This window comes from Oryctolagus cuniculus, chromosome 1 (genome assembly GCF_964237555.1).
Source record: "Oryctolagus cuniculus chromosome 1, mOryCun1.1, whole genome shotgun sequence".
Classification (NCBI taxonomy): domain Eukaryota; kingdom Metazoa; phylum Chordata; class Mammalia; order Lagomorpha; family Leporidae; genus Oryctolagus; species Oryctolagus cuniculus.
Genome location: NC_091432.1, coordinates 133,570,410 through 133,594,631, shown reverse-complemented (window position 1 = coordinate 133,594,631; position 24,222 = coordinate 133,570,410). Strand labels below are relative to the sequence as shown.

At 41.0% G+C, this 24,222-nt stretch overlaps 1 protein-coding gene and 1 long non-coding RNA gene across 2 annotated transcripts in view; one reads left to right on the top strand and one right to left on the bottom strand.

Moving 5' to 3' along the window:
- The window catches only part of LOC138843771 (uncharacterized), a 47,908-nt gene extending 31,637 nt beyond the window's left edge, over positions 1 to 16,271 (top strand). The window contains exon 3 of the long non-coding RNA XR_011378752.1: positions 11,871 to 16,271. This is a non-coding gene — a long non-coding RNA (uncharacterized lncRNA). The remainder of the gene's footprint in view (positions 1 to 11,870) is intronic.
- A 23-nt stretch (positions 16,272 to 16,294) lies between these two features.
- LOC127488070 (endogenous retrovirus group K member 24 Env polyprotein-like) lies at positions 16,295 to 23,645 on the bottom strand. The gene is made up of 2 exons (XM_051835633.2): positions 23,388 to 23,645; positions 16,295 to 18,196 (listed from the first exon to the last, which is right to left on the bottom strand). Exon 2 carries the CDS (start codon positions 17,495 to 17,497, stop codon positions 16,754 to 16,756), a length of 744 nt encoding a protein of 247 aa, XP_051691593.2. The 5' UTR covers positions 17,498 to 18,196; positions 23,388 to 23,645; the 3' UTR covers positions 16,295 to 16,753.
- Between the last annotated feature and the right edge of the window lie 577 nt (positions 23,646 to 24,222).

Sequence of the window (24,222 nt, the reverse complement as noted above, 5' to 3'; positions counted from 1 at the left end):
TTTTCAAAAATTTAAGATATCACAATGGTAGTTTCTCACATTTCATTTGATTATTATATCAACAGGGTTTCTAGGTCATCACAATTGTTTATGAGAAAACAATGGTAGCATAGGGCATCACAAAGTTTAGAGATTCACAATAGATTTTGATTTCACATTTTTATAACATAACTGGTTATAACACCATAATAGTTTTATGGCATCACAGTGGAAGTTTATAACATCACAATGATAGTTTATGATGTCACAATTATTACATCACAATGGCATATTCATGATGTCACAATGGCATTTATGGCTTCAAAGTTCAATTAACAACATTTGCATCTTTATGAAATCACAATTATATATGTATCATGGTATAAATCACAATATTGTCATGACAGTGGCTTTCATGACATCACAATTTAATATGACATCACAATGGTGGTCTATGGAATCATGGTTATGACATCACAATGCTAGGTTTATGATTTCAATGATATTTTTAACTTCATAGTTGATTATGACATCACAATGGTTGGTTAGTGACAAAACAATTGCCAGTTTATTGCATCATAATATTGATTTATAGCAAAACAGTGGTTTTTGTAATATTACAATTGATTATCATATCACAATGACAGTTTACCACATCATACTTGATTATAACTTTTAAAAAGTAGATTTCTGACTTCACAATGGTTTCTATGAGTACAGAACTGACTGGCATCACAATGGTAGCTTTATAACATCATAATGTTTTATTGACAATAGAATTGATTATAATGTCAGAATGATAGGCTGATAACATCACAGTGGCTTTTAAGACTTCAATATAAATAATTACATCACAATGGTAGTTTATCATATCCTAGTTGAATTTTTGGCATTTTATGACATCACAATTGATTATGACATAACAATGGAACATTTATGACAACACAATGGTACGTTATGCCATTGCAATATTGGTTAACATGATCTCAGTCAATTACTATGTCATAAGCAAGTATTGTGAAGACATGAACAATTGTGATGTCAGAAGCTACAATATTGATGCTATAATCGATTCTGATATTGTCAAAACTATTTTGATGTCAGATACTGATGTTGAGCTGCAATAAATATGTAATAGTGATGTCATAGGTCATTGTATAGTCATGATGAAATATTGAAGCAATAAAAATCATTGTGATGTCATAAAACGACCATTGTGAGGTAATAATCACAACATGTTGTAAATGACATAAAGCTATCATTGTTATGTCTTAACAAATTGTTTTCAGAAAAATTCTTGTAATTTCCTAATCAACCACACTGTTATATCATACACTTACAATTTGCTTTCCTAATCAGTTAACTCATAAAACCATTGTGATGTCATACATCTACCAATATGAAGCCATAATCAGTTTGTGATATCATAAGCAATTGTTATTCTGTATAAACCATTGTGATGTTGCATAAATTGTGATGTTATAAACCAGCTATGATGTCATAAAATCTATTGTGAAATCAAAATCTATTGTGATGCTCTAAAATATTGTGATGCCCTAAGCTACTATTGTTGTGTCGTAAACAATTGTGATGACATAAAACCCTGGTGATATAATAATCAATTGGAATGTGATAAACCACCATTGTGATGTCATATATTTTTAATAAGTTACCAGGGGAGTGATGTTACATTTTTGGGCAATTTATAAATGAGTGCATTTTAAGGAACATAACAGTAATGTTCTAGAAAATTTGAGTGTGAATCACATTTAAAATAACATTCTATCTTGGGAAGTGGCAGATGATGGTTAGAAACTGGGTACTTGCAACCATGGAGGAGACCTGCATTGAATTCTAAGCTCTCAGTTTAGTCCTGGTCCACCTCTGACCAGTATGAGCAATTGATGAGAGAACCAGCAAATGGTGCTCTCTGTGTTCATATGTATTTGTCTCCCAAGCTATAAATTTAAAAATAATATACCTGTTGACATATTAAAACAATAGACTTTACCCTAACAAGGTTATTTGGCTTAATATTATGTATGTTTAAAATACAATTGCATGAGTGATTATTCTATTCATTGCATCAAGTATATTTAATCGCATCATTTATTACATCACATTTTAGAAGCAGCGGAAATGTGCAGAGACTAATTTAGTTCTCTGTGCTTCAAAAGAAGTATCTGCAAAGCCTGGTTTATGGAGGAGCATCCCCAAATATCCCTGAATCCAGCAGCAATGGAGAAAGACACAAAGCACTGCATGGAAGAGCACCCACCTAAGACCCGGAAAGCAACCCTCACTAAATGGGCTCTGACATCACCCTTGCCACCTCCACTAAGGTCTTCTACCACCCTGTGAAGAGTGTCATGGAGACCTGATTTGAGTTGTGATCACAGTTTTCTTTCATCATCTTGAGGCTTCACAATGGTGTTTCTGTCATCACAATTGATTATGACATTGCAATGTTAGCTTATGATATCACAATAGTTGCTTGTTCCATCCCAATAAATTATGACATCAAAGTGTCCTTACATCACACCGTTTTTAAATATTTATTTATTTTATTTGAAAATCAGAGTTACACAGAGAGAGGAGAGGCAGAAAGAGAGAGAGAGTCTTCAATCCACTGGTTCACTCCCCAGATGGCTGCAACAGCTGGAGCTGTGCTGATCCAAAACCAGGAGCCAGGAGCCAGGAGCTTCTTCTGGGTCTCCCACATGGGTACAGAGGCCCAAGGACTTCGGCCATCTTCTACTGTTTTCCCAGGCCATCACAGAGAGCTGGATCAGAAGAAGAGCAGCCAGGATGAGAACTGGTGTCCATATGGGATGCCAGCACTTCCAGCCAGGGCTTTAACATGCTGCACCATAGCCCCAGCCCCTTTTGTGTTTCTGTGTGTAGCACATCCTTAAGCATCTTTTGTAAGGCTGGATAGATGGTGACAAATTCTCCAATTTCTGTTTGTTATGGAAGGTCTTTATTTCACCTTCATTCTTAAATGAGAATTTTGCAAGGTAGAGTATTCTGGGTTGACAGGGTTTTTCTCGTAAGAATTGGAATATTTCTCACCATTCTCTCCTTTTCTGGTGAAAAGTCCACTTTGAGTCTAATTGCAGATCCTCTGAAGGTAATCTGGCATTTCTCTCAATCACATTTTATAACCTTTTTCTTTGTGTTTTATTGTAGAGAGTTGACTACCATGTGTCTTGGCGAAGATCTTTTCTGCTCATGTCTATTGGGAGTTCTATGTGCTTCCTGTATTTGGATGTCCCTTTCATTCTCCAAATTGGAAAAGTTTTATGGTATTATTTAACTAAGAAAGCTTTCTAATCCATTCTCTCTTACCATGGCTTCAAGAACTATTAAGACCTTTATGTTGGGTCATTTGATGATATCCTGTTGATCTCCAACAGTGTTTTTTAGTTTTCTGATTTCCTCTTCCTGTTTTTGGTCTGATTAAAGAATTTCCAGCGATTTGTCTTCTAGCTCAGATATTATTTCTTCTGACTCTCCTACACTGTTATAAGGACTATCCTCTGCATCTTTTATTTCATTTGTTGAATTCTTCATTTCTAGTATTTCATTTTGATTTTGCTTTAAAATCTCATTTTCATGTGAAAATTTTTCATTCATTTCACGTTTGGTTTGCTTTAGTTCCTGAATTTGCTTCTGATTCCTTCTGAGTAATCAGATGAATCATTATTTTAATTCAATTTCTAGCATTTCCTCAAATTCTTCATCTTCACATTCTAATACAGAAATGTCATAGCGTTCCTTTCAAGCTGCTATTGTCTTCTGTATTTATTCTTTCTTTCTTTCTTTCTTTGCATTTGTAGATATCTTTTCTCTCTGGTTAAAATTAACACTGACCACAAAAATACATCTACAAAACAGACTAAACTATAAAGAATAAGAAAATATTCAAAACTTCCTGTTTTGTATATATATAAGCAAGAAAACACTGGAAGGTGGCACATGAAACCATATGGTGTTTACATGAGGAAAGAGGCAAGGGGTAGAGAAAGAAGACTTAGTTCTCCTCCTTGTGTGAAATGTGTACTACCCAGGATACACTCTGTGTGACTATGAGTAAAGAGAAAGCAGTTCTGTGGAATAAAAGAAGGGACACACAACCCAAAATGTCAGCTGAAACATTGTCCTTTAAACTGTATGAATTAGATCACTGTAGCCACAGGAGATGGGGCCCTAAGAGCTGAGGACTCCCAATGTAGAAAACTGTTGGAATTCCTGAATGGAAGAGAAACAACAACCAATAAGAAAGTCCCTCTATGATGGGGAGGAGACCCAAGGAAGCCCATGGTAGAACTGGCATCTGTGCAGTATGCATATGGTACCTTCTCTGGGCTCAGGAGCACTCGCTTGCAAGAGGGAGGGAGGTTTCCCTGAGTGCAGCTCCTCACCTCCCTTTTATTCCAAGGGTTACAACAAATCTCCCTCCTTTCCCATAAGTTGATTCTGCAAATATAGTCTCAGCTCATTTAAGTGAGAAAAAAAATGGTAGAGAACCCAAAATGCCAAGCCTAGGAGATCACCAGGGAAATAATCAAATGCTTGAGGGCTGGCACTGTGGCTCACTAGGCTAGTCCTCCACCTGCGGCACTGGCACCCCAGGTTCTAGTCCTGGTTGGGGTACCGGATTCTGTCCTGGTTGCTCCTCTTCCAGTCCAGCTCTCCGCTGTGGCCTGTGAGTGCAGTGGAGGATGGCCCAAATCCTTGGGCCCTGCACCCACATGGGAGACCAGGAGGAAACACCTGGCTCCTGGCTTCAGATCAGCACAGCGTGCCGGCCACAATGCACCAGCCCTAATGGCCACTTGGGGGGTGAACCAACAGAGAAAAGGAGACCTTTCTCTCTCTCTCTCTCTCTCTCTCTCTCTCTCTCTCACTGTCTAACTGCCTGTCAAAAAATTTTTTTTTAATTTTTTTTTATTTTTATTTATTTTTTTATTTTTGACAGGCAGAGTGGACAGTGAGAGAGAGAGACAGAGAGAAAGGTCTTCCTTTGCCATTGGTTCACCCTCCAATGGCCGCCGCTGCAGCCGGCGCACCGCGCTGATCCGATGGCAGGAGCCAGGATCCAGGTGCTTTTCCTGGTCTCCCATGGGGTGCAGGGCCCAAGCACCTGGGCCATCCTCCACTGCACTCCCTGGCCATAGCAGAGAGCTGGCCTGGAAGAGGGGCAACCGGGACAGAATCCGGCGCCCTGACCGGGACTAGAACCCGGTGTGCCGGCGCCGCAAGGTGGAGGATTAGCCTATTGAGCCACGGCGCCGGCCTTGTCAAAAAATTTTTTAAAAATCAAATGCTTGAAATGGCTGCTGGCCAGCATGTACAGATGTCCTGGTGTCCAGGAGCATGTGCATCTCCAGGTACTTTGCAAACATCATGTAAAAACTCTTGGTCCAGAAAGAGGGCCTTTAGAGAGCACTCTCTTGAGACATCAGTGGGAATAGCTGTCCACCAATGTGGGCATCCCCAGCCTTGCTGTTCAGGAGGAAAGGAAGAATATGACAGTGAACTCCATTTTGTCAAAAAACTTCACATCCTGATTTCTATTTAGGAGGAAGAAAACTGCAAGCTATGGGAGAATGGAAAAGTGAAAGTTCATTGGGCAGTACATCCTCCCATAGCAGTCCAGAGAGTCAGGCAGCACTACATCTGAGCAAAGCCAGAAAGGGTTGAAGAGCCTGGTTGGGGTCCCTGACACTTCTGGCACCTGCATTCCTGAGCTGTGCCGCCTCATTCTGACAGAAGAGTAGTAAATGGGTTATTATCTCCAGGGAAGATTCACAACAAAGAGGAGATGGCAGGCAGATGCTTCTGAGAATGTTACTGATAGGCAGAGGGGCACAATGACAGTTTAGAGAGAAGATGTGCCCACCAACCTGGGCTAGACCTGGGTCCTGGTGCTGCAGGAGCTAGAGCTGAGGCTGGAAATGTGACCTTTGTCAGAAAGTAAATTCAGTCTTCCACGTGTTCCCAGTCACAAAAGAAAATGGAACCCTAGGCTAGGCCGAATTCCCTGGAAACACAGCTCAAGCTGGATAAAATTGGATTTAGCAAAATAAACAGATGAGAAATGTGAGCCAGTGCTCCTACTGATTCCAACATGGGAACAGGAGGACTTAAGCATAGGAAAGCTGCCTGGAGACCCTGTCATAGGCACTGCATCCCATGCTTTCCCTTCCCCATGGGGCCCCCTTAATGGATGTTTTCGTGCTGCCCAGGGGATGTCACACTGATGTTTTTCTGTTCTTTCACACAGCACATCTTCTAACTGACCAGAAACTTTAATCAAATGGTACATTTAAAATGGGAAAATCAGCTGTGGCTCCCATCAGGGAAGGGGACAGGGATCAAAACTCACTGGCTTTAGGAACACACAAACCAGTGATAATCCAAGCTCTGCAAATGACTGTACCTCACTGACTTCCTTCTCTTCCTCTGCAACCTGGGAATTAAATTACCTGCTTCACAGGGTGAGATTGTCCAGGCTGACAACATCTGTCATATAGTAAGACTCAATGAATGACAGAACTGATTCTCAGGAGGAAAAGCCCACATGATATCCACTAAGGCAGTCTTGAGAACACATCCATCCCCACCAGGGCTTTCCCAATCATGAGGATAACTATTATTCAGGTCTGACACTAAGAAAAACACCACCAGGAAAAAACATCTTCATAGTCCAGGCCAGCCTTTCAGATACATTAATTTTTCCCCAAGAAAATTTAAATTTTTCAAAGCTGTGCCAGGTGTTTGAAAAAAAGCACTGTCCTCACCGGAAGAGATAAAGGATGCAAACCATCATTGAATCTCAAAATGCCATATTTACTCCAAAACATTATATTTTAAGTATTCTATTAGTTACTACAGATTGGGGAAAACATATGGTATATGTCTTTGGCTTATTTCACTAAGTATAATGGTTTCCAGTTGCATCCATTTTGTTGCAAAGGACAAGATTCCATTTTCCTTTGCTGAGTACAATTCCACAGTGTACATATACAATAATTTCTTTTTACAATCATCAGTTAATGGACATCTGGGTTCATCCTACATCTTAGCTATTGTGCATTGAGCTGTAATGAACATGGGCCTACAGATAACACTTTCATAGTTTAATTTCATTTTTTGAGTAAAATCCCAGGAGTGTGATTCCTGGGTCATTTTAGGTCTATATGCAGGTTTCTGAGGTATCTCAATACTGTCTTACATAGTGGCTGCACACATTTAAATTCCCACCAATAGTGGGTTAATATACCTTTTTCACCACACCCTCTTCAGCATTTATTATTAGTTGATTTCTGTATGACAGAAATTCTAATGGGTGAGGTGAAACCTCATTGTGGTTTCAATTTGCATCTCCCTGATAGCTAATCATCCTGAGCATTTATTCATGTGTATGTTGGCCATTTGAATTTCCTGTCTTGAAAAATGCCTGTCCATGTCCTTTTCCCATTTCTTTCTTTTTTTTCTTTTTTTTTTTTTTTGAAAAGCAGTTAGACAGTGAGAGAGAGAGAGACACAGAGAAAGGCCTTCCTTTTTCCATTGGTTCACCCCTCAACTGGCTGCTACGGCCAGCATTCTGTGCTGATCCGAAGCCAGGAGCCAGGTGCTTCCACCTGGTCTCCCATGTGGGTGCAGGGCCCAAGGACTTGGGCCATCCTTCACTGCACTCTTGGGCCACAGCAGAGGGCTGGACTGGAAGAGGAGCAACCAGGACAGAATCCGGTGCCCCGACTGGGACTAGAACCTGGGGTGCCAGTGCCGCAAGTGTAGGATTAGCCTAGTGAGCCGTGGCGCCTGCTTGCCCATTTCTTAACTGGACTGTTAGTTCTGTTGTAGTTGAGTTTTTTGAACTCTTTATATATTGTGGATATTAATCTTTTATCAGTTGCATAGATTGTGAACAAATTCTCCCATTCTGTCAATTGCCTCTTTACTTTGATGAGTTTTTCTTCTACAGTGCAGAAATTTCTGCACTTGTCAATATTGGCATTGATTTCTTGTGTTTTTGGGTCTTTTCCTAAAAGTCATTGCCTAGTCCCAGATCTTGCAGTGTTTTACCAATGTTATTTAATAATTAAATGATATCTAGACATAGACTTATGTATTTCATAAGTTTTGAGTGGATTTCAGTGTTAGGGGTAAGGTAGGGGTCTTGTTTAATATTTCTGTATAGGTAGATCCAGTTTTCCCAGCTCCATTAGTTGAAGAGAATGTTCTTGTTCCAGGGATTGTTGTTAGCTACTTTGACAAAGATACATTGGGTGTAAATGTGTGCATCCCAACATTTTGGGAACTATAAAATCTGGAGAGAAACACTTAATGGAAATGAATCCATTCAACAGATCATCAAAATCCCAAAGTGGCATTCTCTTATGAGTTTTCTTATCGCCTTTTAGTCAGGTTATAACTTTAATGAAACTGACAGAAAAATAACTATAATGGCCAGGCTTTGTAAGGAAGCTGGGCTGAAATTGCAGTAGCTGATACTCAAACTTGAACTTTGATATGGAATGTGGGCCACTTTGTCATATTAAACTTCTTCACCACAATGCTCGCTTCAGTGTTTTATTTTATGTCCTCATTCAGTGTTACTCACCAGGCTTTCCTTGCTCCAAAGTCTGCCTGGCCTAGAGCACAAAGCACGTTAGTGTACCAGCTAACCCTACAGAAAAATGGGGCATGTTTCTCTTTCCCCAAACCAGGGCATCCAGCAACTGGCTGAGAGAGGGTTGGCCCCATACTAGACAGAAATAGCAGCTGCAGGATATCTTGTGTGCAGCCCAGCAACTGGCTTGGACACGGTTCCATTTTGTTAGCAGTAGCAGTGGCAATAGTTTGGATGACCATACCTGTCAATTCCCAGGCACAAAGCATCATTGTGAAACAAGTAGGGGCTGCACATGGTTGCTATTATGTACCTATGTGAGCAAGGGATTTTACCAGAGGGAAAAATATGCATTCCCCACTGACTTTGACTCTGGCTGGGAGGACTGACAGGAGGCTGGGCATCCATGTAGGACTGTGAGATACCACCAACCTCTAAACATATCGAAGTCTCTGGGGCTCAAACTGCCTAGGTGGAACACCCATATGTAGTTGGCTCTGAGAATGTCTCTGCCTCTGTGGACAGCACAGGCTAGCAGATGGAAAAGATCCTTTGCACCCTGTAACTGAAGGAGCCTTATTTGCTGAGACTGTGGGAATTATGTGACTGCAAGAGACAACACAGGGTATAGCTGGATTTCTGGGCAATCACTGTGAGAGAATCCATGCATGTAGAGCTCCCTGAATGCCTGGGACAGGTCATTGCAATGGAATCTGTACTCACACTGAGGACTACACAGGTCCTTTGTGTGGTTCATATGGCAACGAGGATGAATATTGTAACCACTATAGGCAAACACCCAGGCAATGATAACCTTGGAGCACTGACTAGAGCTCCCTGGCCACCCTCATCACACACATCTGGGTATTCACTGATAGAGTGGACATTCTACTACGGCACAGAAGCATATTTAAAGAATAAATTATATCAGAGGGAAAAAATCAACAATATTTCAACAAATACCTACAATAAATGAAGAAATTCAAACAAGGAAAATGAAGAAAAAAGGTCCCCCAATGGAAAGCAACAACACTTCAGATTAGAATGTGAAAAGATGGATGAAATGCCAGAAACATAACTCAAAAGATTAATCATAGGATTACTCAGAAGCATTGAGAAGAGTTAAATAAATCCATACATGGCATTAATGAAAAAATTTCCCATGAATTTGATATTTTGAAGAGAAATCAAAATGAAATATTGGGAAGAAATAATTCAATAAGTCAAATAAAAATACAATGGAAAGTCTTAATAACAGAATTGGCATGGCAGAAGAAGCAACATCTTAACTAGAAGACAAAATATTCTGATAATTTTTCAGTCAGAACCAAAAAAGAAGAAATTAGTAAAATTAAAAAGAGTGTTGGAGATTTATGGGAAATTCTCAAATAACCCAAAAATGTGTCTTAAAAGTTTGCAAGTGGGTAGAAATAGAGAATGGATTAGAAGACTTAGCCAGTGAAATAATGACAGAAAACATCCCTAATTTAGGGAAACAAACAGACATCCAAATACAAGAAGCATATTGAACTCCTTTTAAACATTACCAGAATGTATTTTCACCTTGACACATTGTAGTGAAGCATTCAACAATAAAACATAATGAAAGGTTTCTAAAATGTGCACTAGAGAAACACCAGAATACCCTCAGATAATCTCCAATTAGACTCACAGCTGGTTCCTCATCAGAAACTATACAATCTAGGAAAGAATGGAGAGAAATAATCTGTCTAAAAGAAAAAATAAATCTCTCAACACAGAATACTGTAAACTGTAAAGCTCTCATTCATTGATGAACATGAGATAAAGACTTCTTTTAGCAAAAAAAAATTTTTTTCACCAGTCATCCAGCCTTACAAAAGATGCTTAAGGGTATGCTACACACAGAAGCACAGAAAGAAAGATGATAATCATTTCAGAATAATGTGAAAGCAGAAAATATCCCAGCAGAAATAGAAAAGAAATCCATAGTAAATCATAGGAATATTCAGGGAAAATAACATCCCAACTCATTCTTTATCAATTGTATCCTTGAATGTAAATGCCCTAAATCTTCCAATTAAAAGATACAGACTGGCTGAATGGATTAAAAAATACAAGACTAATCCATTTTCTGTCTAAAAGAAATAACACCTTACCAACAAAAATACACATAGATTTAAAATGTAGGAAGGAAAAATATATTCCTTGCTCATGGAAAGCAGAAATGATCAGGTGTAACCATCCGAATATTAGGGAATGTAGACTTTAACATAAAAAAACTTTTAAAAGAGTCAACAGGAAGATGTGACTATAGTAAATCTATGTGCACCTAATGTCATAGTGCCTTGCTATTTAAAAGTAATGTTAATGGATCTAAAGTGAGGCATACACTGCAATACAATCCTAATGGCAGACTTCAACATTTCACTTTCATCAGTGGATAGATCGACTAGATGGGAAATCAAAAAAGAAACAATAGAGCTAACGGACATTATGGACTAAATGGACCTAACTGATATTTACAGAACCTTTTATCCCATAGTTGCAGAATATGCATTCTTTCATCAGGGCATGTAACTTTCTCCAAAATAAACTGTAGACTAGATTATAAACCAAACCTCAGAAATTTGAAGAAATTGAAATCATACCATTCATCTTTTCTGGCCAAAATGTAATGAAGCTGGAAATCAACAACTCAAGAAACTCTAAAACATATACAAATGCATGGAGTTTGAAAAACATTCTCCTGAATAAACAAATGGGTCATAGAAGAAATAAAAAGAGAAATCAAAAATTGTTACATGAGTCACCTAGAATATTTACATCAGAGTGTGGCTTTGGAGAACCCTGGACTCTGCAGGGGGAGTTAAATGCCAGGGATGCTCCTTAACTCTACAATATTTAATAATGATGCTGATGTTTATTTTGATCATTCAAAATTGAGATGAATATTTTAATTAATTCTCCATATAAGTCCAAATTCCTTCATTTGCCTGAAGATTTCCAAAAACATCCAAAGATATTAAGAAGGTGGTTAACAAGACTGCATTTCAAAGTGTGAGAACAAATTTAAAGACCATAGTGAATACAAACACAGATGAAAGCAATTGGGGATATCTCTTTACTAAACATGTTAGAGCCATTGTCTCTTAATGGCTTGCACAGATATTCCTGGAGCAGTGGTTTCTGATAGTATCTTCTTTGTTTAGCAAATGTTAATGATGGTGGAAAATGCCACCTAACACACCCTTTTTATTTCTTTGCTCAGGAGGGAGATAAATACAGAAAATAAGCAATACATGAAGTAACTGAAAGAAATGAGTTGCAAAGGTAATATATATATATATATGTAGTATAATCTCATTTATGTGAAGTATTCAGAGTCAGCAAATTCATAGTCACAAAATAGATTCATGGTTACTAGGGAGATTGGAGTCTTAGAGGTGATAGCTGAAATGTGTGGAGTTTCAGTGTGATGTGATGAGCAGTTCTAAGGTTGATTATGATTATTGGCATATCCTAAAACATGAAATTCTACAGTTTCATAAATTTCATAATTATAAATTTTATGGTATTTAAATTATCTTTCATTAAGTACATTACTAAATTAGTATATATATGAAAAAATTAAACCAAAGGACAGAAATAGGCAATAAAAATGGATATAATGTACAATTCCATTCTGTCTCAAGACATGCTTGATATTCAAAAATGTGAGTAGAAATAAAGAAAAAGGAACAAATAAAGATATTCTATGCACACAGCAGTCATAAGTAAGGTGGCAATGTTACCCTCAGACAAAGTAACATTAACACAAAAAATGCAGAGTGCACATTTAGCCTGGCAGTTAAAGAAGGTGGTTAAAAAGACTGCATTTCATATAGGAATGCACAGGTTTCAAATCTATGTCTGGCTCCAACTCCATTTTCCTGCAAATACTGATGCTGGGTGACAGCAGACATGACTTAAATAATTTGGTTTATGCCACAAATTTAGTTGACCTAGATTAAGTCCCTGACATCTGTTTGTGCAGGTATTTGGGGCATAAACCAAAAAATGGGATCTCTCTCTCTTCTCTGTCTCTCCCTCTAACAAAAGTAAACAAATAAATAAGAGAATGATATTGGATGATGAGAAGTAGGATAGCACATCAGGAAAATATAGCAAACATAAAATTGATAAATAATTGGCAATTATAAATAAAACATAATTGTTAACAAGCATTGACAAAGCTCCAAAATACACAAAGTGAAAGTTGACAATCTGAGAAATATATAATTAATGAATAATTATTATAATGATTTCTATACCTCCTTTAAGTAATGGATAAAACAACCACAAAGGAAGAAAATATATTTGATCACTATTATAAAAAGTCTGAAAACAAATTATTGTTATATAATTCAACATTGCAACAGAACACAGTTTCATAGGTATACATAGACTGCTCTCTGGAATTGACCTAGGTCATAAATTTTTAAAAGAAAAATCTTCAATAAATTTCAAAGGGATAAATTGTCTAAAGTATTTCCCTGGTCACTACAGAATATAGTTAGAGACAAATAACAATACAAGTACTGAAATGTCTGTAAATATGTAGAAAGCAAGAAATAAGCTTTGTTTAAAAATATTTTATTTCTCTCTGAGCTGCAAAAAAAACAGTTTCTGCAAAAATGAATACTCAAGGGTTTTTATATATGATGTATTTTAATTATCTTCTGTAATCTTTTGTTATGGAAGCTAAAATTTCAACAAACTACAAATATAAGTACAGAAACATTTTCTTGCAATATGACAGGTATACCAGAAGATGCTCAATATCACTAATACATCAGGTAAATGCAAATCAAATACACAGTTAGATTACTCCTTGTTCCTGTTACAGTGGCTATTGTCAAAGGTATAGGAGACAACAGGTGTAGTCAGGGATATGGAGGAGTAGGAACCCATGTACACTATTTGTGAAAATGTACATTACTACAGTCACTATGAAAAACAATATGAATGTTCCTCAAAAAGTAAAAAAAAAACAGCCATGTGACTCAGCAATTATACATTTGCAAATGAAATCGGTCATCACCTGATAGTGATATCTGTGTCCCATGTTTACTGTAGCATTTTGACAATAGTCAAGGAATGAAAACACACTAAGTGTCCTTCATTGGATGAAAGATGAAAAATGTCACAAATAAAGAAATGGATGAACAAATATATAATTTAATACTCTTCAAAGAGAACCCATTCCCTGTTTTACTCTCCAAATGCTTACAATATGTATGTGCTTATATGTCCTTGGGTTGACATGAAATAAAAATGTAGTAACAATCTCTAATTTAGTTGGCTTTACTGACCATCCTCTCAAATACTATGTTTTAATTTCCAGTCACCTGAATCTATTGTAGCAGTTCAGGTCCCAGACAAAATCCAGATCATAGGTGTCACACAGCAGGCAGGCTCACCGCGCGGTCCTCAGCGCCATCTTGTTGTTTACAACATTCTCAACTCCCCTGGAAAGTCCCAACCGTGGGAAAGCATTGCCCTAACCGAAACTAGCAACATCCGCCTTGTGATAAAGACAAAGGAACAGCTATCAGACCGACCTTGACGTGGGGGCTCCATGGCTGTGCATCCCATGGAGCCCCACAACTATTTTATTCCTTTTAGTGTTTTTGTTCTACTTAATACCATTGGTTGAATTCTTTAATTAACACAGAATTATTCTTAGGTGTAAAAACCCAACTGAAAATTGATCCCTGTTAAAAATAAGAGTGGGGATAAGAGAGGGAGGAGATGTGCAGTTCAGCACATGCTCCTCAGACTTACACCTAATTAGAGCTAGAAACGTGCAATGGGACTCCAAATCCAATTAAATTGGCAGTTACCTTACTAGTTAAAGTGATCAGTTTAAGTTCATAACTGATCATAAAGATAAGGTTAAGTGTCAAAGGGTTCACATAAATAAAACCAGTGTTTGCTAATAATAATTTACAGAACAAAAACAGAGGGAATGATCCATCATGGGAAGCTAAATACACAGCAGACTCAAAGAATGACATTTCCCCTAAACAGCACTCTAGCCTCAGAATCAGCCCTTAAGGCATTCAGATCTGAAATCTGGTCATTTGCAACAAAATGGAGGAATCTGGAAAACATCATGCTGAGTGAAATAAGCCCATGGGGAAAAAAAAAAAAAAAGCCCATGAAAGTATCTCAGGCATGGAAAGCCAAGAAACTCTGGCAAAAAATAACCTAAATGAAAGATCTCTGTGAGTGAGATCTTGGTGGAAAGAAGGGGCCATCAAAGAAGGAGGTACCTTTCTTTGAAGGGAGGAGAGAAATTCCACTTTGATTATGGCCTTGTCTAAATGAGTTTGGAGTTTGTGAATTCAAGAAGCTTCCATAGCCTTGGCAGCTCATGACAAGAGCCTCAGGTGATTACTGATGTCATAAATAAGAGTGTCAATTGTTAAGTCAACAATCAACAATCATTGTGCACTTGCTCCCCATGTAGGACCTCTGTCCTTAATGTGTTGTACTATGAGAATTAACAGTAAAACTAATCTTCAAACAGTAGTTTATACTTTGTGTGTCTGTGTGGGTGTAAACTGTTGAAATCTTTACTCAGTATAGAGTTGATCTTCTGTATATAAAGATAATTAAAAATGAATCTTTTTTTCTTTTCTTTTTTTTTTTTGACAGGCAGAGTTAGACAGTGAGAGAGAGAGAGAGAGACAGAGTGAAAGGTCTTCCTTTTCCATTGGTTCACCCCCCAGTGGCCACTGCAGCCAGTGCACTGTGGCCAGCGCACCTTGCTGATCCAAAGCCAGGAGCCAGGTGCTTATCCTGGTCTCCACAGGAGTGCAGGGTCCAAGGACTTGGGCCATCCTCCACTGCACTCCTGGGCCACAGCAGAGAGCTAGACTGGAAGAGGAGCGACAGGGACAGAATCCAGCACCCCAACCGGGACTAGAACCTGGGGTGCCGGCTCCACAGGCCAAGGATTAGCCTATTGAGTCATGGTGACGGCCTAAAAGTGAATCTTAAAGAAGAATGGGGTGGGAGAGGCAGTAGGAAATGGGGTGGTTTGTAGGTGGTTATTGGGGGAAGAACTGCTATAATCCAACAGTTGTACTTTTGAAATATATATTTATTAAAGAAAAGTGTTCTTTTAAAAATTATAATATAAAATAAAATAGCATTAAATAAATGAAAAAAAGATACGAGCAAAAAAAGCATAGCATACTCCAGAAAAGTGGGCTTGTAGGTATTGAATGAAATATATGTATTGCTATATTTTTTGAAGATTTCTATTTACTTATTTGAAAGTCAGAGTTACACCGATAGAGAAGGAGAGGCAGAAAAACAGAGAGAGAAAGGTTTTCCATCCACTGGTTCACTCCCTAACTGGTTGCAATGACCAGAGCTACACCCATCCAAAGCCAGGAACCAGGAGCTTCTTCCAATCATATTCATCCAATCATATTTATCAGGTACCAATTCATTTTACAAAATCAAAGAAATACCCAAACACAGAGATGTATATTGTTGACTTTTTCTGAAATATTTATTTTTGAGTGCCAAGATAAATAATTTATTGTAGAGAAAAGAAAAAAATCTCATTCAAAACATAGATGTCTATACAACTTTACTATTGTCGCGTCCCTCGGCCAGCAAGGAAGACACAACCCGAACTCTTCTTCAAGCAGTTTATTCAGGAACCTTGAACAAGCTTCTTCCGCCTCCTTCCCTCTCCCATCCCTCTTATAGCTATCAGCACACCAATCAAAAGCAGCCAAGTGGCAAGGATTGATTGGTACAGCAATGCGGAAGCCAGAAGGGAGCTCAGCCATCTCCTTATTAGGAGTTGTTTGTTTCTTGCCAGTCCTTCCGGGAGAAAGGAGCCAGCGCCATCTTTAGGGTGCGGTGCAATGGCTCTCCACAGTTCCCCCTTTTTGTTTTAGAACCAGGCATCTAAGGATTACAGGAGTAGGTAGGGGTCTGTCCCCCACTGCCAGGCATCCACCTGGAACAGCATCCTTTTTGCAGGGGTGGGATCTGGGATGCCAACCCACATGCAGACAGACTTGCCTTCCAGAGAACGTAATGGCTCGTTCCCTCTGCAGTGCTTTGCCTCGCACCCTGCACCCATGCCTAGCATTCAAGGAAGGCCAGCCATACTTGTGGTGATTGTCCAGCCTCAAGGGCATAAAAGGCTTGAGCTATCATGGCCAATTCCCACCGATGAGCTGTCCTCATCCTGCACAAACACCACAGGCAAAATAACACAACAAGTAACAGCAACCCCGTCAAAGCTCCAAGTCCCGCCCACTCCTTCAGGCTGGAGATGGCTGTGCGGATCCAGGATGACAATCCAGATGCGAAGGAGACATCCACACGCATGGAGTTGATGGTGACCACGGCAAGGCGCAGTTGCTTCAAGGTGTAGTCAAATTCCGCGGACCAATTCTGCAAGAGCATCTGAGACAACTGTTTAGAGTAGTTTGCTGCCTGAGTCATGTTATCATACTGAACAGAGGTCACACACAACCCTGAAAATTTCCACTCACATCCTAGCTGAGCAAGCTGCCAGAGAGTATCCACCTGCTCCTGTACCAAATCCACACATTGATTAACAATCATCAAGCCTCCCTTTATATGTGCATTTAAAGATGTCTGAGTATCCAAAGCAGCAGCCACAGAGGCTGTTAAATTATTCAGGGTATTAGCAGCTTGAACTGTCCCTGTGAGCGCTATAGCATCTGTTGTAGCGCCCACAGCTGCAATGGAAATGGCGGTTATAATGGCTGCAGTAACTCCAAAATCTCTCCTGGTCCTAAATAAAGCCATGCTATTGGGTGCTTCAACAGGAATTGGAATGTACCTGGGAAGTCTCATAAGCACAGCCAAAGAAGAAGTGGTTGCATTCCAGCAAAAGGTATAATTGCATGAATTATTTGTACACTCTAATATGTCCAATTGTATCCTGCAAACATTTCATTAAAAAATGTACTTATCCGGGGAGAAAATGTAAAGTATCCTTTCTTTGCCCAAATGTTATTGGGCCCTTGACATCCCGTCCACAGCAAGATACCATCCCCACGATTGCCATAGCAATGAGGGGCCCATCGTGCCTGAGAAGGAATGGTAGACCCATTGTCCTTCTTCTCCATGGCAGGCCACCATCCTGATATCCAGGAAGCATTGGCCAATCCAAGGGTTGTTGGAAAATCTACCCAGGCTGCAGATTGATTATACAATTTTATGCAAGAGCTATTTTCATAAGCAATATTATTACTAATCAAAAAACATAAACTGCCTTCTAAGGTGTAATTTCCTGCAGGTGCATATTGAGAATCTGTATCCATGGGCAAGTAAGGGACTCCCAAGGTAAGATTGGTGACAAAAAAGCGAGGGAACACTTGAGCGTTATACATCACGGGCATCGGCTTTGGGAATACTGATAGAATCCCCCATCTCTGCTCCGCCAGTGTCCGTTGCATTTGAGGCAGAAGTATCAGAAGCAACGGCAGGATTCTCCTCATGGCAGACCCGCCTGACCGCTCGCTCCGGAACCCACACCGGGTCATGTTGATCCTGTGGAAAAACACAAACAGCACCTCGTGCCCATGCCAGCACGGTATCAGGGCCACACCACTGGCCCGTCAAGAGATCTTTCCATTTTACCAACCCTCTACTTGGGTTTCCTTGTTGCTGATGCCTGTCCGTGGCTGAGTGCGCATACACATCCAAATTTAAAAAATTAATTGTAAATAAGACTAAGGCAATTCTCTCTCTCAGGGTGCGGCTATAGCCAACTCCCCCTTTTTGTTTTAAAAGATATTATGCCCTGGCCCTGAGGATTGTATGGCAATCCATGGACAAGTTGAACCTCCATTTTTTGGCAAAAGGTGGTAAAGGTTTGAGATGTATAGGCCGGGCCATTATCAGTTTTTAGCACCTGGGGTTTCCCCCAGGCAGCCCATGCATCCAGACAATGAGCAATCACCTTGGCGTGTAGATTCTCCACTGAAAGGGGAGGCATACAGAATGCCTGAGCACATGTCCACTGAGACATGAACATATTTCAATTTCCCAAATTCCGATACATGGGTCACATCCATCTGCCATACTCTCCCAGGCAGTAAACCTCTAGGGTTTACGCCAACACTAGGTTGAGCATGAGTAACAGCACAGTCAGCGCAATCAAGTACAATATGTCTGGCATCTGCGTGGGAAAGATGAAATTTCTGCTGCAAAGCACGTGCGTTGACATGAAAAGATTGATGGAAAGCTTTAGCAGCCTCTGCAGAAGTAGTAAAAAAGATGAATTCCTGTCTAGTACACAGGTCTACTCGTGCATTGCCTTCACATAAGGGACCAGGCATGCCTGTGGGCTCTAATGTGCTGAGTGAAAAAGGGATTTTTCGGTGACCAAAGCAACTGCTGGGCTATTTGCAATAGGGATGCAATTGGGCTAGAAGGTTTAATCGGTCCTGTGGTTTCCAATATCTTTAATGCGTTCACCACATATAAGGAATCTGACAACAAATTAAAGGCAAAAGAGCACTGCTTAAGGACCTCAATAACTATTTTTAATTCCACAACTTGAGGTGAGCCTGGCTGAAACTGATGAAATACCGGGTCATTACCCTCTAGCATATAAACCCCACAGCCTGTTTTTGACTCATCCGTAAATATCTTTAGAGCACCTAGTAATGGCTCAGCGGCTATAATTTTTGGAAATACTACCGGATGTTCTTTAAAAAATTGTAACAATGGACTTTTTGGTAAATGATTGTCTATAGAGCTTGGGAACCCGCAGCAAAGCACTGCCCAATCATCTAAAAGAGCACATAGGACGTTGACTTGTTTGGCATCATAAGGAACAATCACTTCACACGGCAATTTTCCAAAATATTGTAAACATTGTTGCAAACCTTCCAGTGCTAGCTTTGCCACCGCTGCCGGATAATACTCAGTAGACTTGGCTGGAGAGCTCCTTGGATGTATCCACAAAAGCGGACCTTCCTGCCATACTAGCCCTGTAGGTTGGTTAAGGGTTGGGAGAATGCATAATGACAATGGCAGATTTTCATTCATTCTGCATAAGAATGCCTCCTGTAATTTCTTTTCTACCTTCTCTAGGGCCTCCCTGGCCTCCGGAGTTAAGCACCACGGTGAGTCCAACGCCGAATCACCGCGCAAAATGACATAAAGTGGCTTAAGTTCATAATTGGGAAGATTCAAATAACCCCTAACCCAATTTATATCTCCTAATAATCTCTGAAAATCATTTAAAGTCTTTAAACTATCTTTGCGCAATTCCACCTTTTGAGGAACAATTTGAGTACTAGTTATGCGGGATCCCTAATAAGCTGCAATGCTTCCTTTTTGAACCTTTTCAGGGGCAATAAATAACTTCTTACTTTCTAACAACTGAATCAAATATGCAAAGCCATCATCTAATACGAATTCGTCTTTTGCTGCTAAGAGGATGTCATCCATGTAATGGATGCATTTTAAGGAAGAAAATCTCTTACGTAAAGGCTCAATCGCTTGACTCACGAATAGCTGACACATCGTGGGGCTGTTAGCCATGCCCTGCGGAAGCACAACCCATTCATACCTCTGGTCAGGCTGCTCATGATTGCATGCCGGCAAGGTAAAGGCAAACCTTTCACAATCCTTTGTATGTAGGGGTATGGAGAAGAAGCAGTCTTTAATATCTATTATTATTATGGGCCATCCCTATGGAAGTGTAGATAGAAGAGGCAGCCCACGTTGCACAGGCCCCATGACCTGCATCTGCATATTAATAGCTCTCAAGTCATGTAGCAACCACCACTTCCCTGATTTCTTTTTTATTACAAAAATAGGAGTATTCCAAGGCGATACAGAGGGTCTAATGTGTCCTAAATTCAATTGTTCTTGAACCAATTGCTGTGCAGCGACCAATTTGTCTGAGGACAGAGGCCACTGAGGAACCCATACTGGGTCCTCATGCTTCCAAGTAATGGGAATACCTTCCTCAGTGGCTCCTATGAAAAACCCAGCCCTTGGCGAGGAGGCCTCTTTACTACTTCAATGGGCTCATTTCTTCCTTGTACGAATTTTCCTATCCCATAATTCGGATGGTGTCCCATATCCTTCATCAATTTTTGAGAAACACAGGAGTATTCATTACTTAATTTATAGTTCATGTCTTTCAAAAGGTCTCGGCCCCACAAAGAGATAGGTAAATCCAAAACATAAGGTTGCACCGTGCCTGAATGCCCCTCTGCATCCTCCCAGTGCAGCATTACTGTGCTCATCTCAGGAGTTTCTGAATATCCCAGTCCCCAAAGGGATTGTGAGGATGCCTGCTTAGGCCACTTTGGAGGCCAATCCTTGGAGGCGATGATACTACGGTCTGCACCTGTGTCTAGTAGGCCAAGAATGTCCTTTCCATTTATTTTTATCTTTAAGGTTGGTCTCTGGTCTAGTTCTAAAGACAAGAAGGTACAATCTACGCCTGTGGACCCAAAGCCTTCACTTCCTCGTTGTTTCTTTGATGCACTGAACTGCAAATGCTTGCTAGGAAGGATTACAAGTTGTGCAATCCTGTCTCCTGGATTAATAGCTGTTATACCTCTAGGGGACTCAACCATGATTTTCACCATGCCAGTATAATCCGAATCTATGACTCCTGGATGAATTATGAGACCTTTCAAGGTAGAGGATGAACGTCCCAACAACAATTCCACTGTCCCTTCCTCTAGGGGTCCCTGAAAGTCTGACTCAATAGCTTGCACTCCCATTTTTGGTGTCAGTATGAGTCTGGCGGTGGCACAGAGGTCCAGGCCTGCGGAGCCTGCAGTGGCTCTCTGCGGTCTCTGGGATGTCTGAAGCTGGGCCACTGACTTTGCCTCCCCTGCTGCTGGTCCTGATGGGGGCCCTGATGCTGACTCTCGAATGCCCCATATATTTGCGGTCCCTGGGGACGAGGGCCCCACTGCCCGTTTTTTGGACGCGCCCCACCATTGCCAGAAGCAAGGACGTTGCCATCAATGTCCTTCACCGAGCGGCATTCGTTGGCCCAGTGCTTTCCCTTCCTGCATTTTGGACAAATTCCTGGTCCTTCCTGTCTTTGTTCTTTGCCTCTTCCCCTTTGTAGACATTGTCGCTTCATATGTCCCATTTTTCCACAACTGAAACATGCTCCAGCATTCCCTGATCCCCTATTGCCCTTCGTGATTTGAAGGACTGCTGCAACGAGGCCAGTGTTGGATAGCGGCCCTCCTATTTCCCTGCATTGTTTTATCCATACCTGAAGCCCTTTGCTCTTCCATGGTGTTATAGCGGTTCTGCATTCCTTAGCGCACTGCTCGAAAACCAACTGTTCTATCAGCGGCATGGCGCGATCTGGATCTCCAAAAATCCTACCCGCAGCTTCCGCCATGCACGCTAAAAAGTCTGAAAATGGCTCGGTGGGTCCCTGTGTAATCTTTGTCAAATTCCCACCTACCTCTCCTCTGTTGGGTATAGACTTCCAAGCCTTGATGGCTATCTTGTTAACTTGTTCATACACTGCACGTGGGTAACCTGTCTGCTGGTTAGCGAATCTCCCTATGCCTAGCAGCATATCTCTGTCCCAATGCGGATTCCCTGCCACTGCATTTTCTGCCGCTTGTTCATTGGCAAAGTCAATCAGGAAAGCTCTGAAGTCTAAGTATTGTCCTGGTGACAATGCAGCATGAGCCAACCCGCTCCAGTCATTTGGAGTCATGTAGTATCTTTGAAGATTTTCTACTTGAGCCAGTGTGAAAGAGCCGCTGATGCCATAGGCCCTTACTGACTCCGCCACTGATTTGATTATCTTTATGTAGAGGGGTTCCTTGTACCTCTGCCCTTGTGGATCTTGGAAGACAGGATAGGCACTTAACAACTCTGCACCAACCTGTTTCCAGACTCCCTGACAGAAAGTCCGCCCTCTTCCTTGCACGGATAGAGGCTCATACTGAGGAGGAGAGGCTTCAGGCTCCTCCCCTAAGTTCCCCTGGAAAGTACCATGCTTAAGTTCCTTTTTTCCTTTTAGTTGCAACTTCCTCATTTGCCGATTCAATTCCCGTACTTGCTTTATATCAGACTCTTTGTTATCGCCACACTCTTCAGACTCACTGCTGCTTTCTGAGCTACTTTCTGCACTAGTACTACTTACTAAGGAGGGGCTGCACAACTCGGAAAGATCGGGATACAGTTTTTTCCTAGTTCTTTTCTGACTCTTCTTCAAAGTTTTCCCCTTTTCACTGGCAGCTCTCTTGGAGTGCTCTTCCTGAAGCTCCTCCAAGGCAGCTTGACCGCTCAGAATAGCTTCACTACACTGCTCTTCCTCGAGGCATGATTGCACTAACTTCCATATTGGTCTCACTCCCCCTTCAAGATTACCCTGTTCAAATGCAAAATCCAAATCCCTGCCTAGTTTGTCCCATGAAGGGATAGTAAGGCTTCCCGAAACCCCATACCAGAGTGCAATGGTATCACAGTTACGTAAAAACCTATGCAACATACTAGGCTTAAGTTTCAAACCATTTTCTCGAAGCAGCGCATTCAGCGCCAGAAAAATTTGATGGGACTGTGAATTACCCATCGTCAAAAATTGCGCTCTTTCCCTGGCCACGGGTCAGAGCTCCTTCTGCTTTTGTCGCAGAACTTCCTCTGCTTTAATTGCAGAACTACCCTCCCGCTATTGTCGCAGGACTGCCCGCTTTTATCGTGGATCCCCACCTTATTTTCCTGGGGGACTTACCAGCGCTGCCCTGACTGCAGGAAGTTCTGAGTTCGCGTTCGAGATGGTCCCCGTACGGGCCACCAGTTGTCGCGTCCCTCGACCAGCAAGGAAGACACAACCCGAACTCTTCTTCAAGCAGTTTATTCAGGAACCTTGAACAAGCTTCTTCTTCCACCTCCTTCCCTCTCCCAGCCCTCTTATAGCCATCAGCACACCAATCAAAAGCAGCCAAGTGGCAAGGATTGATTGGTACAGCAATGCAGAAGCCAGAAGGGAGCTCAGCCATCTCCTTATTAGGAGTTGTTTGTTTCTTGCCAGTCCTTCCGGGAGAAAGGAGCCGGCGCCATCTTTAGGGCGCGGTGCAATGGCTCCCCACATACTATAATCAATATACACAAACTATAAATTTATATCAATTCATAATTTACCAAATAAAAGATGACTAACAAAGTACAGAGAGTAGATGACAGTTTGCAGAAAAGATTTTTACCTAATTAAGGACAAGGAATGTGCACCATTGCTCCATTTTCTTTTAAAGATTTATTTACTGGCCAGTGCCATGGCTCAATAGGCTAATCCTCTGCCTTGCAGCACCAGCACACCGGGTTCTAGTCCTGGTCGGGGTGCTGGATTCTATCCCGGTTGCCCCTCTTCCAGGCCAGCTCTCTGCTATGGCCCGGGAGTGCAGTGGAGGATGGCCCAGGTCCTTGGGCCCTGCACCCCATGGGAGACCAGGAGAAGCATCTGGCTCCTGGCTTCAGATCAGTGTGGTGCCGGCCGCGGCGGCCATTGGAGGGTGAACCAACGGCAAAAGGAAGACCTTTCTCTCTGTCTCTCTCTCTCACTCTCCACT